Source organism: Paramisgurnus dabryanus, chromosome 13 (assembly GCF_030506205.2).
Source record: "Paramisgurnus dabryanus chromosome 13, PD_genome_1.1, whole genome shotgun sequence".
Taxonomy (NCBI): Eukaryota; Metazoa; Chordata; class Actinopteri; order Cypriniformes; family Cobitidae; genus Paramisgurnus; species Paramisgurnus dabryanus.
The window spans coordinates 4,360,373-4,373,971 of record NC_133349.1 but is presented as its reverse complement, the minus strand read 5'-3'; the positions used below and the strand labels follow the sequence as shown (position 1 = coordinate 4,373,971).

General features: G+C 37.9%; 1 protein-coding gene across 4 annotated transcripts in view; it reads right to left on the bottom strand.

Annotated features, from left to right (window-relative positions):
• The window catches only part of csmd3a (CUB and Sushi multiple domains 3a), a 398,763-nt gene that overhangs the window by 102,465 nt on the left and 282,699 nt on the right, over window positions 1–13,599 (bottom strand). For all 4 annotated transcript variants that reach the window (XM_065298900.1, XM_065298902.1, XM_065298901.1 and 1 more), the window contains exons 40-43: window positions 8,659–8,775; window positions 3,975–4,184; window positions 3,447–3,635; window positions 3,062–3,239 (exon numbers count right to left, since the gene is read on the bottom strand). In XM_065298900.1, coding sequence (XP_065154972.1) covers window positions 3,062–3,239; window positions 3,447–3,635; window positions 3,975–4,184; window positions 8,659–8,775 — 694 coding nt within the window. The remainder of the gene's footprint in view (window positions 1–3,061; window positions 3,240–3,446; window positions 3,636–3,974; window positions 4,185–8,658; window positions 8,776–13,599) is intronic.

Here is a 13,599-nt window from a genome sequence, read left to right as displayed (position 1 = left end):
TCATGAATATCTGACTTTTTCCCATGATTAAGTGCTATAATTGTTTCTCCAGTGCTAGAAAATGTGGAAAAGATCAACCCAGTAACTTAGTTTTCTGTAAGCATGTAAAAAATAGATCATTCAAATCTGGCTCCCCTTGTGATGTCAGAAGGGGATAATACATTCCCTTAATCTGCACATCCAACCGCAGCACTGCCATTTAGTGCAGAGATCAGCTCATTTGCATTTAAAAGGACACAAACAAAAGCAGCACATTTTTGCTCACACCTACAAAGTGGCAATTTTAACATTTTATAATAAATTATCTATGTGGTATTTTAAGCTAGAACTTCACATAAATACTCTGGGGATTTATTTTACATCTTTAAAAGTGTTGTGAAATGTCCCCTTAAGTAAGGTTAAAAAAAAGAGAGAGTGAATTATTTATCAAAAGAAAAATTCCACCATTATGGATGTGAAATTTGGAGTTAAAACTTAAAGTAATAATACCCAACAAATACAGAAGGGCCGGCTCTTCAAAGAAGATTTAATATGTATATTTTTTTAATTAACAGCACTATAATGCTAATTTGTCTTTGCATGGGTATTTAAACCACCAGAACTTGACATCTGAGATTTCCGTATGGTTAAAAACTTTGGGTAAAACCTTAACTTTTCATGGCAAAGTTGCCTTATTATTAAGGTTGTAATATTTAATATTTGCATTAGTGTTGGGCGATGTGCCCCATTGTGAGATCGTCCTATCGTCAGCCTGTGAGATTGCCGAAACACAATACCATCGGGGGGTGAGGCAATAGTTTATTCAATTATTTATTTGTTCATGTTTTGCTTATTTATGACAAGCCACTTGATTGGTAGACAAAAAAAGAAGCTGATTTACTATAAGCGTAACACTGTAATGACCGGCACCTAAAAACCTTAAAACCGATGTCATTAATCCAAGCGTCATTAATCCAAGCGTTATTAATTCTTTCCCCGCTAGCATTTTTTTTAAAGTTGCCCGCCAGCATATTTTATGATTTTCACAAAAGTTTAATGCCTTCCAGAAAATATTCTTCTTTAAATATATAAACATACAATATATCAAATGAAAGAACAGACCCTTTGCTTAAAAAAAAAACTTTTCATCCTACCTTCATCAGTTCTTTTTTTATCACCTCTCAAATATGGGTAGGTTTCTGTGAAGGACTTTTGATAGAGATCAGATTTAGAGTAAGGCATTACTTCCGGGTTGTATAAGTTGCAGAAGAGATAATAGTGGTATAACGGAAAGCCGGAAATAATTGTCATTGGCAGAGAAGCGTTTTCTCTTAATTGATGAGTTAACCTGCAATGGCGGGGAAAGAGTTAAAGCTCAGGCGCTATGAAATTTCCGGTATGCAGAAATAACAAAAATTTGAAACTCTTTGTTTATTTTTTAGCCCAATGCTAAATCGGATTCAATTTATTATGCTAAGCTATGCTAAAAGTGCTAGCGCCAGACCCGGAGATCAGCTGAATGGATTTCAAACAGTAAGAATCAAATGTTTAACTCTAAGGGAGCTGGAAAATAAGCATATTTTCTAAAAAATGTAGTGTCCCTTTAAAATGTTAAGGTTCAATAAAGTTTATTAAATTGAGAAAAACCTTGGAATGTTTTCCTCAAAAAACTTAACTAAACAAAGAAAGACATAAACATCTTGGATGACAAGGGGGTGAGTAAATTATCAGGATTTTTTTAAGAAAGTCGAGTAATCCTTTAAGGTTTTGTGGTCCAGGAAACATATATGGTTATAAATATTAAACAAATGTTCCAAACATTTTCGCAGTGATGCCACAGATCCATTTTTGGTTCTCCAAAGAAACTCATAGGTCAAAAAGTTGCAAGTTCTTTAATAGGACCAAAAATATTTATATGGCATTTCTGACCAAAACCCTTTAAAGGCGGGTTGCATGATTTTTGAAGAACACTTTGGAAAAGGGAGTCGGGCCGAGTACCAAAACACACTTGTAGCCAATCAGCAGTAAGGGGCGTGTCTACTAACCGACATTGTTGCCTAGGTTGCGTATGTGTGGGGCGGGCCTATCAAAAGAAGGTCCAGATTCTATTGGGGAGGGGGAGTGTTTGTTTAGGTGATTTCAAATATCAACATTGGCTTTCAGAGATCATGCACCCCGCCTTTAAGAACTTTTATTTTTTTGCATTTAGTTACTTTCTAAAATAACTTAACATTTCTACATCAGTTTAGTTTTCTCTCTCTCTCTCTCTCTCTCTCTCTCTCTTTCTTTCTTTCTCTGACTTAAACTGACTGTTTTCTTTACTGTGCCTCCGTAAGTAAATGACCTTGCGACTTGCAAAATGAAGAACCATAGATTACATTGATGAATATGCATTGTTATGTAAATAAAGGTCACATATGTTAATGTGCACATGACGTCACCAAAGCCGGTTTGTTATCGAACCTTTTTTAAAGCTACATAGCACACCAGAATCTTTATTTCAAACACGCACAGGAAAATCCTATTATTTATAATGTGACCATGAGTAACAAGCTTTTACTTTCACACCAGCATCAGTGTTTATTCGGGGAAGACGAGGATTAAAGGTGCACCGGCGAAAGAGTGAATGTAAACCGAATAAATAAAGCGTTACTGTGAGCCAGCAGAATTATAACAAGAAAATGAAGTGGAGACCCAAACACTGCAGTGCGATGTTTGATGCCCGTCTCCATCATTTAAATGACTTTTGTCACGGCGACTCCCGAATGAATTTTTATTAGCGCGGCCGGCAAAATGAAAAACTGCGACAGGCAAATAATGCTGAATAAGACAAACTCTATAAAAGCCTAATTATGGTTGTAATTAGGTTTTTATCGTTGTAATTTAATCATTATTTAGTTGTAGTTTCAAAAACAATTAAAAATCTTAAAATCATCAGTACTGCTTAAAGAAACGACACTGGTGTTTCCAAAGCAATGTTTTCAAATCTAAAACCTTCTGATAGCTTGTGCATTCGTGCGGCACGTAACAGATGTTAGTCTTTAGGTGACGTGTTTTTATAAAGCGTTTGCAAAAGTCGTACCAGATGGTGATGTAGTCATAGATGGGCTCCGTGTTGAGCACGGTGAAGTTGATTTGGATGCCGTTGCCTGGAGGAACTCTGACGCTCCATATGCAGTCTTTCAAATTGGGGTAGTCGGCCGGGTGGCCCGGAGAATAGATGGTTCCATTCAGGGCTGTGATATTACCACCACAAAGTGCTGATGAAAGAGGAACCCAATCAAGAAGCTATTCAGAGAAAATTGGGATGCATTTCACATGCCACGGCAAAAGGCAGTGAAAAAGGCGATAAAGGCTTTTTACGGATGCTGAATATAAAGCCGGCACGTATGTTTCCCCCGAAAGCTTTTAATAGAATTTAATTACAAGCATGAAAGAGTAATTGTAAATGGAGGTCTGTCAGGTACCTTCGCAGCGCGGGACGGGGTGGTTCCAGTTTCGACTGACGCCATGCAGGCACGTAAGGGATGCGTTCCCCAACAGGGTGTATCCCGGCAGGCATTGGAAAGAGATGGTCATCCCCACTCCCAAATCACTGCCGATCACCAAACCGTTACGAAAGGGTCGCGGGTCAGGACACCTCTGCAGCTCGTACGCTGTACAGACAAACAAACCCCTTAAAATCAGATTTGCATTGTCAATTATTCATCAGATGCTTTAGGACAGTCTTCATCAATTGCTCAAGTTTTATTATAGTGTGAACTTTCTAAAAACACATTTGTCAGCGTTTCAATGCCAAATGTTCAAATCTCTGGAGAAGGGCTGCTTGAAGAGGACAAATCGTGTTACTCAACAATGCAGAAGGTCGAAAGGTTCGACTGAACTCACAAAGAGCAACTGGTTACATCTTATCCTGCGACTGTGAGAAGATCCAATGGTGTGTGCCTGTATTGACAGGTGAAGTGATGGCTGAAGACGGGTCCCATCTGTCTTACCTTCGTAGGTGATGTGAAAACCGGGTTTGTTCTGGGAGTAATCGCTGTGGAAGAAGAAGCTGGTCTCGTGGGTCGTGCTGAAAAAAGATTCTGGTACAACAGGCCCGCTGAACCGATCGATCACAGAGCCCGACTCCAGCGTCCCGCTACGAACTTCCAGGTAGTCGTGCACGGCCTCCGTGGAGAAGTTAAGAAATTGCAGGTGAATTCCTGGTAAAAGAAAAATGGTAAGACAGGCAGTACATTTTAAAAATGAAATACCCAAGTATGTGCTTTGAGGTTTCTATGCAGGCAGGAAAAACACATGAGATACCTCAACTGTTTCTCCTAGACAGTGAGCAAATGGAGACGTTTTCTCTTGAGAAAACAGACTATGCGTATACCAAAAAGTTGAGTTACAGAAGAAATGTCTCAAGCTGTGGAAAGACTTCATCACATTGATGCAACTATGAGTCAAATGAGCTCATCTTTTTCTCCTTCATACATCACAAGATGAGAGTTTAATGAGAAATAAACAGCTTGAGACATAGAGAGATGCAGGGATGATGTATTTTGTACACAAAACTTCGAGGTGAGTTAGAATTTTAGCATTTTTGTTTCTCTCGTCCCAAAGTCAGGTTTTATAACGGCTTTTGTGGTTAAATGCCTTAAAGGTGGTGTGTGTACATTTTAGCGGCATCTAGTGGTGAGACTGTTATATTGCAACCAACAGCTCACCCCTCAATTTTAAAACGCATATGGTAGCCGCCACCATAGATATGTATAATAAACGCTAGGGCTGTTTTTCAATTCCAAGAACGCAAAGAACGGACTGCGTTCTCGTGGAGATTGGTCTTGCAAGGCGACCTTGGAAGAACAAACTCAGAAGGTCGCGAGAACACAGAACGCACTTGCGAGAATTGAGATGTGTGCGATCTTCCTGTTGGTCACCTGACCTCCGCCATTGTTTTGGCGCAATGACTTTCAGCGCGCAAGTCTGCATTCGATGCATCCTCGATATCAAGAACACATCCGGGTATTTCCATGCATCCTCTGTACTTGCGTTCTTGAGAATTGGAATTGAACTTCGATGGTAAATGATGACGTAGAGCGAGAACATAAGGACACAAGATCGCTGAAGAACGCATATTGAGAAACAGCCTAGATGTCTTACGGCGGAGTCTCTAACGTCATCACCGGCGGCCATCTTGTCTCAGGCAGCTTGCTCACTTGTAGCATTGTGTTTTAATGGTGTATGTACTTTAAAAACCCATAACTTGCTAAATTTTCTACTGATTTTCAAATTGTTTGGTTTCTTACAAAACTTGTTAACATGGCTATAATTTTGGATGAAAATTATCCATAAGTATGCAGTGTCATAGGTACATCTCTGATGTTTATAACAAACAAAACGATTCGAAAATGGTAGAAAATTGAACAAGTTATGGTTATTTAAAAGTACCTGCACCATTAAAACGAAATGTACGAGTGAGGGAGCTGCCTGAGACAAGATGGCCGCCAGGTGCGGACGCCGACCTCCATTGGCCAGCAGCGTGGGCGAGACATCTAGCTTTTATTATACATATCTATGGTCGCCACAGGACAAACGTCATACGTAGTCTGAGACAACTTAGGGACGAAACGTGCTCTGTTGAACAATTTGTCCGTTTTGTAGAAACATGAAGGCGACTTTCATGTAAGGAGACCCCGTAGTGTATAGAGATAAAAAACGGCTCATACTAAGGTAATCAAAACCATACAGTTTATTACGTAAGGCCTTTATACACCACTGATAATATAGTTATGTATTTTATATTGCATTTCTGTCAAGAGATCCTTCTAAAAGTTACACAATGCACATTTAATACGACCTTGGGTTAACACACCTCAAGAAATTTTCAGGTTTTATTCTATGGCCTAAAACAAAGTAGTGACAACCCCACTCGTGATTTTTTAAGTTTTCTGTGTCTTAAAAAGGGCGTTTGCTGCTAATAAGTTGCTACATACTACAGACGTTGTTGGGAAAACGTTACTGCGCATTAAACCTTAAGTGCCTCAGTGGTAGAGTATTGCATTAGCAGGGTAAAAGGTCATGGGTTTAAACCGACACATACTGATAAAAATGTAATGCAATGTAAGGCGCTTTGGATAAAAGTGTCACCCAAAACGATTTATTCAAAGAGCATTTCCTTATCAGGAAACATGTTTTAATAAAGTTTGAAAGAGATGTCGGAAGCTTGGTGGTGATGACTTTGAGGTCGAGCAACTGTAGTGTAATAAGTTGTCTTGTTTTGTCAAGATTAGGTTGATGGACAAAGGGACGATTTCCAAGACAGGATTTAGATTAATCCAGGACTAGGCCATAGTTATATTAGGACATTTAAAGAGCACCTATTTCATTGCTAAAAATAACGTTATTTTGTGTATTTCGTATAATACAATGTGTTTGCGTGGTTTATGGTTAAAAAAACATTATTTTCCACATGCCATACAGTTCCAGATTTCATTCTCTGCCTGAAACGCACGGATTTGAAAAGCTCTGTGTCCCTGATTGGCCAGCTTATCTGTACGTTGTGATTGGCCTGAATCCCTCTGAATGTGAAAACGTGACGCTCCTTACCATGTTTGAAAGATTTGGTTGCTAACAAGAGTTAACTTACAGTCAGAAGCGGTATTAATTCTGATAATGTCCGTCTTGTCTTGATCACCAAACCCAGGTAGTCTGTGGCCTACAATTTGTGTGTTTGTTGTAGTCCAAGAAAAATGATTTACATTGGAAACAATAACTCACGTCATCGTTTACTTTGGGGTTTGTACCTTTTGCATATCGTTAACATGTACTAATACACACTTACACACCAATGGAAATTTAAAAACGTGACTAGGTGCTCTTTAAGTAGTTTTTACAATCAAACTTACAAAAAATAACAATATTGGTGTGCATCTCAAGCCAAAACAATGCCACTGATATACATTAAGATATGTCAGTACATGGTGTTTTCAAATTGAGGCAGCTCAAACATCCATTTTAGTCTGTGACTAGGATAAGCCCTGTCTGGGAAACGTATCAGAAATGTCTAAGTATCAGAACCCTTTGTTGATCACAGAGCTCTCCAAAAGCCTATAGACGTTTTCATCAGACGTACATGAGTGTGGTGGTTACGTGCCTGAACTGAAGTGAACTTATGGTCTGTATTGATCAGTTTGGCTAGTGGCTAAACTCATTTCTGAAAAAAATTACCTCTTTTGAAAATAAAATGTTTTGGTTTGCTAAAGACGAGGGTGGAGAGGTTTGGCAGCCAGGCAAGAATTTAAGGACCTGTAGCTAACATTGTATAGATTCATTTTCAGTGTAATGTAAAGCATTACAATATTAAGTTACTCGCCAAAAAAGTAACTAATTGCGTTTTACGGAAAAAACTTTTTATGCAAATTACTTTTTATGAAAAGTAATACTTACATTACTTTTAAGTTACTTTTGCGTTACTTTTTCTTACTTGACTGAGGCTTGATCTCTTTCAGGCCTTGCAGGTGTTTTTTATGACTGAGAAGTTCGGCATTTAGAAATCGCATATTTCCATCGCAAAAATGTCAAGCTCTGGCCTGCCATCTCTGTTTCTGATTCAAACGGTGTCCGCTAAGGCACGCACGCATAAGAGTACATAATTCTACGTGACTACATTCAATTTAATTCAGTACATTATTTTTTATCAAATTAATTAAACTGAAAAGTAACTCGCATTACTTTTTAAAAAAAGTAACTGAAATATTAATGTATTGTGTACATTTATAAAGTAATGTGTTACTTTACTCGTTACTTCAGAAAAGTAATATTATTACGTAATGTACGTTATCTGTAATGCGCTACCCCAACAATGTTAATTTTACACAGTAAAGTTAGCTCAGGGTAATAGTTGATACACGTTACAGTAGATATTATATATGAATGAAAGTAATTTACTTTTCATTTATTTCCCTTGTTATCAGATATAAACTACTGTAAAAGGACTCTGTTATTGATTCTACAGTATGTGGAAGTCTACTAGAAGTTGTTTATAGACTGCTGAAACAGTCTATAGGAAAAAAAACACTGACTTTTTGTTGAGGGAACCCACGTTAAGCTAACTTTGGGGTCAGCCAACAAAAATAAATCATCCCTGCAGCTCTCTATTGTTGGGATCTCTTCTGTTATTCCTGAGATTGCCGGAAATCTGAAAAGCAGGACTCAAATAACTCTGTTGGCTTTCTAATTGAATCTCTTTAAAGGGGACATATCACAAAAATCTTTTTACATGTTTAAGTGCTTATAATTGGATCCCCAGTGCTTCTATCAACATAGAAAATGTGACAAAAAACAGTTACTTGGTTTGAAAACAAGCATTTGAAAAAAAATAGGTAATTGAAATTTTGCCCCCCTTGTGATGTCAGAAGGGGATAATAACACCCCTTAATCTGCACTACCCAACCACAGCACTTTAAAATGCAAGTGGCAGTTTTAACTTGCTATAATAAATTATCTATATGATATTTTGAGCTAGAACTTCACATATGTACTCTGGGGACACCATAGACTTATTTTACATCTTAAAAAAAGTCTTGTGAAATGACCATTTTAAGGAGATCTAGTTAAACTCTAATCAAACCCCAATAAAATTCAAATGACAGTGCAGATAAGGTGTAAAAGTATACGTTAAAGAATACAAACCAAAACCAATAGGAAGCTGCAACGTCCAGTTGCAGTCAAGGCCGCTGGGATAATTTCCAGGAAATCCAGGACTCAAAATGACTCCATTCATCTCAGACAAGAAGCCGCCACATTGAGCTGTAAATACAGAAGCAGTGAGACACACGGTCAGGAAAAATCACGTCCACCATCCACCATCTTGCAGTATATCAGTGCATCTCTCCCGCTGGCATATAACTAATCTGACCTCAGATCTGTTCTAATAAAGGATAAAAAACAAGCTTAAAAGGATAATAGTCATTATTTACTCAATCTCATGTTGTAACAAATCTGTCTTTGTTCTGATTAACACAAATGAAGATTTTTCAGGAGTGTGTGTAAACAAACCATTCATGAGCCCAATTTACTTCCATAGTATTTTTTCCTCCTGGTTTTTCCATAATTGTTTTGGTTCAAAACATTCCTTAAAATATTTTCCTTTACAAAGAAATTTATACAGGTTTGTTACAACATGAGACTGAGAAAATTATCACAACATTTTCATTTTTGTGTGAACCCCTTTAAAGCCCGGAATACACTGCAGGATTTCTGCACCCCTATAAGATCTTAAGCTTATCACACTGTGCAACATGGATCGTTTAAACTTGGAAATGTCAAGCTCAAGTTCTCACACCTCAGCTAACTTCAAATTCAAGGACCTTTCAAGGACTTTCCAGGTCCAATACCCTCAAATTCAATGACTAAATATGGGAACACATTTCAAGTGAGAGCAAGATTACATCGTGTTACCTTTTAAGATACATTGTTACAGTTCCCTTTCTAGGTAACTCGTGCTGGGTCACTCCGGTGACACTTTGGGGATGCCTCCAGGGGTAAGTGCGTCTGAATGTGTATATCAAATTCAACCAATGGTGAGGCTTAACGACAAAGACAGGGTGACGCGGGAGCCAGGAAGTATATCGCTATCTGAAATATTGCCAAAGATGGCGTTACAGGGATGGAGGAAGTATGGAAAGGAAGACGCAGCGTCTCGTTCCCTTCTCAGGGAGCAACAGTTACATACGTAACCCGAGACGTTTTCATGTGTCAAACATAACTATGCAAAAAAAGCATTTTGGTATGAATCAACATTCGCATACAGAAGCTATAAGCATTTAAAGCGAACAGTTTAGCACGTGTGCTTAAAGTCTATAATTTTTATGATATTATCCTACACTACACAGGGAATAATATGGATTATTTTCCAGAAAACATCTTGCCTAAAATAGATTCAAGCACTTAATGACCAGTATCTATGTATGTATATTTTCAAAAACTTCCCAGGGCCTTGAATTAATTTCCCCTTATGTACTGAATTAAACTGAACGTAGTCACATAGAATTATGCCCTCTACGCGTGCACACCTGTGCACAGCTTTACTTTCCATGAAAAGTAACTAAGTAACGCAATTAGTTACTTTTTTGGGAGTAATTTAATATTTTAATACATTACTTTTAAAGGTAATTTTTCCCAACACTGCACGCTAGTGGTAAACAAATACCAGTACGCAGGTCGTGGCGGCAAACACACTGTGCGTTGATCGTGCTGAATTTCTGACAGTTCTGAAACTATCATAGGCTATCTTTGGACGCAAGACCGGGAAAACATCTGTCTTTGAACCTCTCTCACTGTGCGACATAGGACCACCGATAAAGAGCCACGATCACAGAAATCGCGCAATTGTTTCAAATGGCAAACTTTCATCTGGGACAGCCAAAAACCGTGCAGTGTATACCGGGCTTTATACACAAAACCGTTCATATAGAAAACTAAACAGGCTTATGTTATCAAATTTTAAAAGACAGAAGAAAGCCACCAATAAAGCAAGAAAACTATTATCATACAGATAATCTTCAAGTTTGAACTCCATTATAAAATGTAGCGATACACAAAATGAACTTATTTGCACATAGAATACTCATTGTGTTTCTTATATTAATACTAATGCAATGGTGTGTAATAAGAAATGCTTTCAAATGTTAATGGAATGAATTTACTGCATTCATTTTGAGGTTAGAAGAAAATGATGCATGGGTTATGGTTTCTCATAATGACTTTTTAAATTAACAACACCGAATCTCGTTTGGATTGATAAGCCAACACTGAAGCAACCAGTACGAGTGAGAGTGAAGTATATCACCTTTATTTTACTCCTGAGTGTGTGTATATATCCCTCTCTCTCTCTCTGTCTGTGTTTGTATTATTGGCAGTGATGTAATGAACGACCCCTTTGATTGACTGTGTCCATTTACGCTGCTTTACGAGTACAATTGTAATGTCAATAGAGACGCACCAAAGGCTTTGTTTACACTGCAGAAGCTCAGATCAATTAAACATCAAGTGTCACTCGACAGTAAAACCAGACATATTCAACTACACCAACACAAGACTGATCAAACATCACTTTCATCTTTGAGAGCATCTTGCTGAAAGCATCACCCAACTTGACTTGGATTCTTTTCTAAAGTGTGTCAGTGAGTCAAAAACTAATTGTACAAAGTGTCGAGGTGTAGAGTAATGTGTGTAAATGCTTTATACACACTACACATACATATATGATGTAAACAAAAACTTTTATTCTGCAAACGATTAATCACGATTAATCGTTATGCAGCCCTAAAAAGGACAATGGGAAACATGAAGGCTTATATACAGACAAGGAACCATTCAGCCAACGCGACACATCATGGAATGGGGAAACAAAAAACAACCATGACAATGAACACTTTCAAAATAATATGACTATGAGACACAGAACTTCATAATAAAAGACATGAACAATACAATGAACACATAACACAACTGAGACACTTCTTATATTAATTACTGCTTGCTCGGATGAACCATATTGTTTTTCCTCACTTTTTTAAGTCGTGTCTACTAAATACCTAAACCTCAAAATATATATAGGTAACTATACATTTGGAATATTGTATAAAGCACTTTGCTTTATAATAACTGGTGACATCATTTTCAACTTAGCATGCACTTTAAAAGTATTTGGGTTTTCTCAGCTGGGAAACCTCCATAAACCTTTAAAGAAGCCTTGAATATCCCATACTTGTCCTCCAGGAAATTCAATATATTTTTCAAATGCCCTGAAGCCCTTACTTTACCACGGGGTCACTGGTGGAGTCTTTGAATTTTTCCTTTTAGACGTTTCTCAGAAAACTGAAATGGTGCCAAGAATCTGCCAGTGTGGCATTGGAGAACCCATCAAATATCTTCTCTATTTCTTCTCTTCTTCAAATAAAATGGTTCTGCAGAGCAGCTTATACTGCATTTAGTGCCTTTACGTGGAAACTGTCGGTGGCAAATCCACAGAGACAAATACTTCAATAATCTTCTTGAACTCCTTTGCTAAACAGCTGCCTGTACTCACTGCGGTACTCACATTAATGACACAAGCGCTCTGCACTCGGACGTAAAGACTACAATTACAAAAAGTGGTGCAGAGAGTTTGTACAGCTTTATGTGCATGTGATTCCTTGTGTGTGCTAAATTACAATGTATTTACCAATTTATTTGATTTGAATGCCGTTTGCAAGCTCACCAGAATTTGTCATCAAAGAGTAATCGGGTATGTTCGTGGTTAATAAAGCAACAACATCGTTCATTGGTCTGTTGGGTCGGATGGCTTACACACTTAACCAGGCGGTCTCGGAGCGGTTGTTTTGGTGCGGATCTGAGTGCGAATGCCGTGTTTACATACAGTATGCCTAAACGAACCTAACCAAGGAAGAAAATGCACCAGGTTCCAAAACAAAGGTTCAAAATTAGTGTCATTGTGTACTTAAGTGTGCCATGCTGACAAATACCTAACTGTTGTGATATAAATATTCATATATATCCTTAAAAAAGCAAGTACTTATATTTCAGAGTCCAGTAATTACAGGTTGTACTGAGGTTGATTGGGACACATTTAACATTCATCTCAATGCCTGAATATAACAAACAGACAGGTGGCACTGGACTATGAATGACAGTATCAATTTATTCAAATCATTAAAGCTCTCGTTCTGACTCATTTGACTCGTTCGGTGAAGAGTGTGTTTGTTCAGTACATTCAACCAATGATCCTTCAAGGCTTGCACCTTGAATGCTATCGGTCCATGCATTGGGCTTGTGGCCAATGAGGGAGAGAATTCAATGAGTTATAAATATGCATATTAAAGACGCAAAGTTGTTCACTTGAAAGATTCATTCAAAAAGACATGTAGTATGTAACACCACTATCTCACATTAAGTGCACTACATTTTTTTGTCACTGACATTTGCACACACACGCTGCGTAAAGTTGAGCACACCTGAAGTTAACGTCCACATTTCTTTACTAAAGTTGTTTAAAACAGCTTTCCATCTATTTGCCGAATTGCCCACGTCCTTCGCACACTCTCCATGAAGTCTAATGTGTAAACATTACTGCTGTTGAAGACGCAGGTTGTGACTCTTCCCCACCTAAGGCAATGTTGTTTGCTCACGAGCAACTGCGCGACTGTCAGCGTTTGCCACAGAAGTAAAAAAAAATAAAATATAGACCGACTAACTTCCACTTTCTCACTGAGTTTACTGGTGTTTTGGTACTGATGTGTGAATGATATCTTACTGGTAAAAAGATGGAACGTCACAGCGTGTGTGCACATTTTTGTATTTACTGGTAAAGTCATTCTGGTAAATTCATGGTAATTTAGCGAAATTACCGCGTGAAAGAGGCTAGTGACAGACTTTGACACATACTAGATTTTCTCAAATCATCCAAAATACACTGACTGTATAAGCTACAAGCAAAACAAATCTATAAGTAGAGGCCATAACACTGTTGTCCCTGCTGTACTGAATAAAAAAGTCAAGAATAGTGATTGTTGTCCAAAACCCCAAAATACTGTACATTAGGGCTGGGCAAAAACATATCGATTTTTCGAT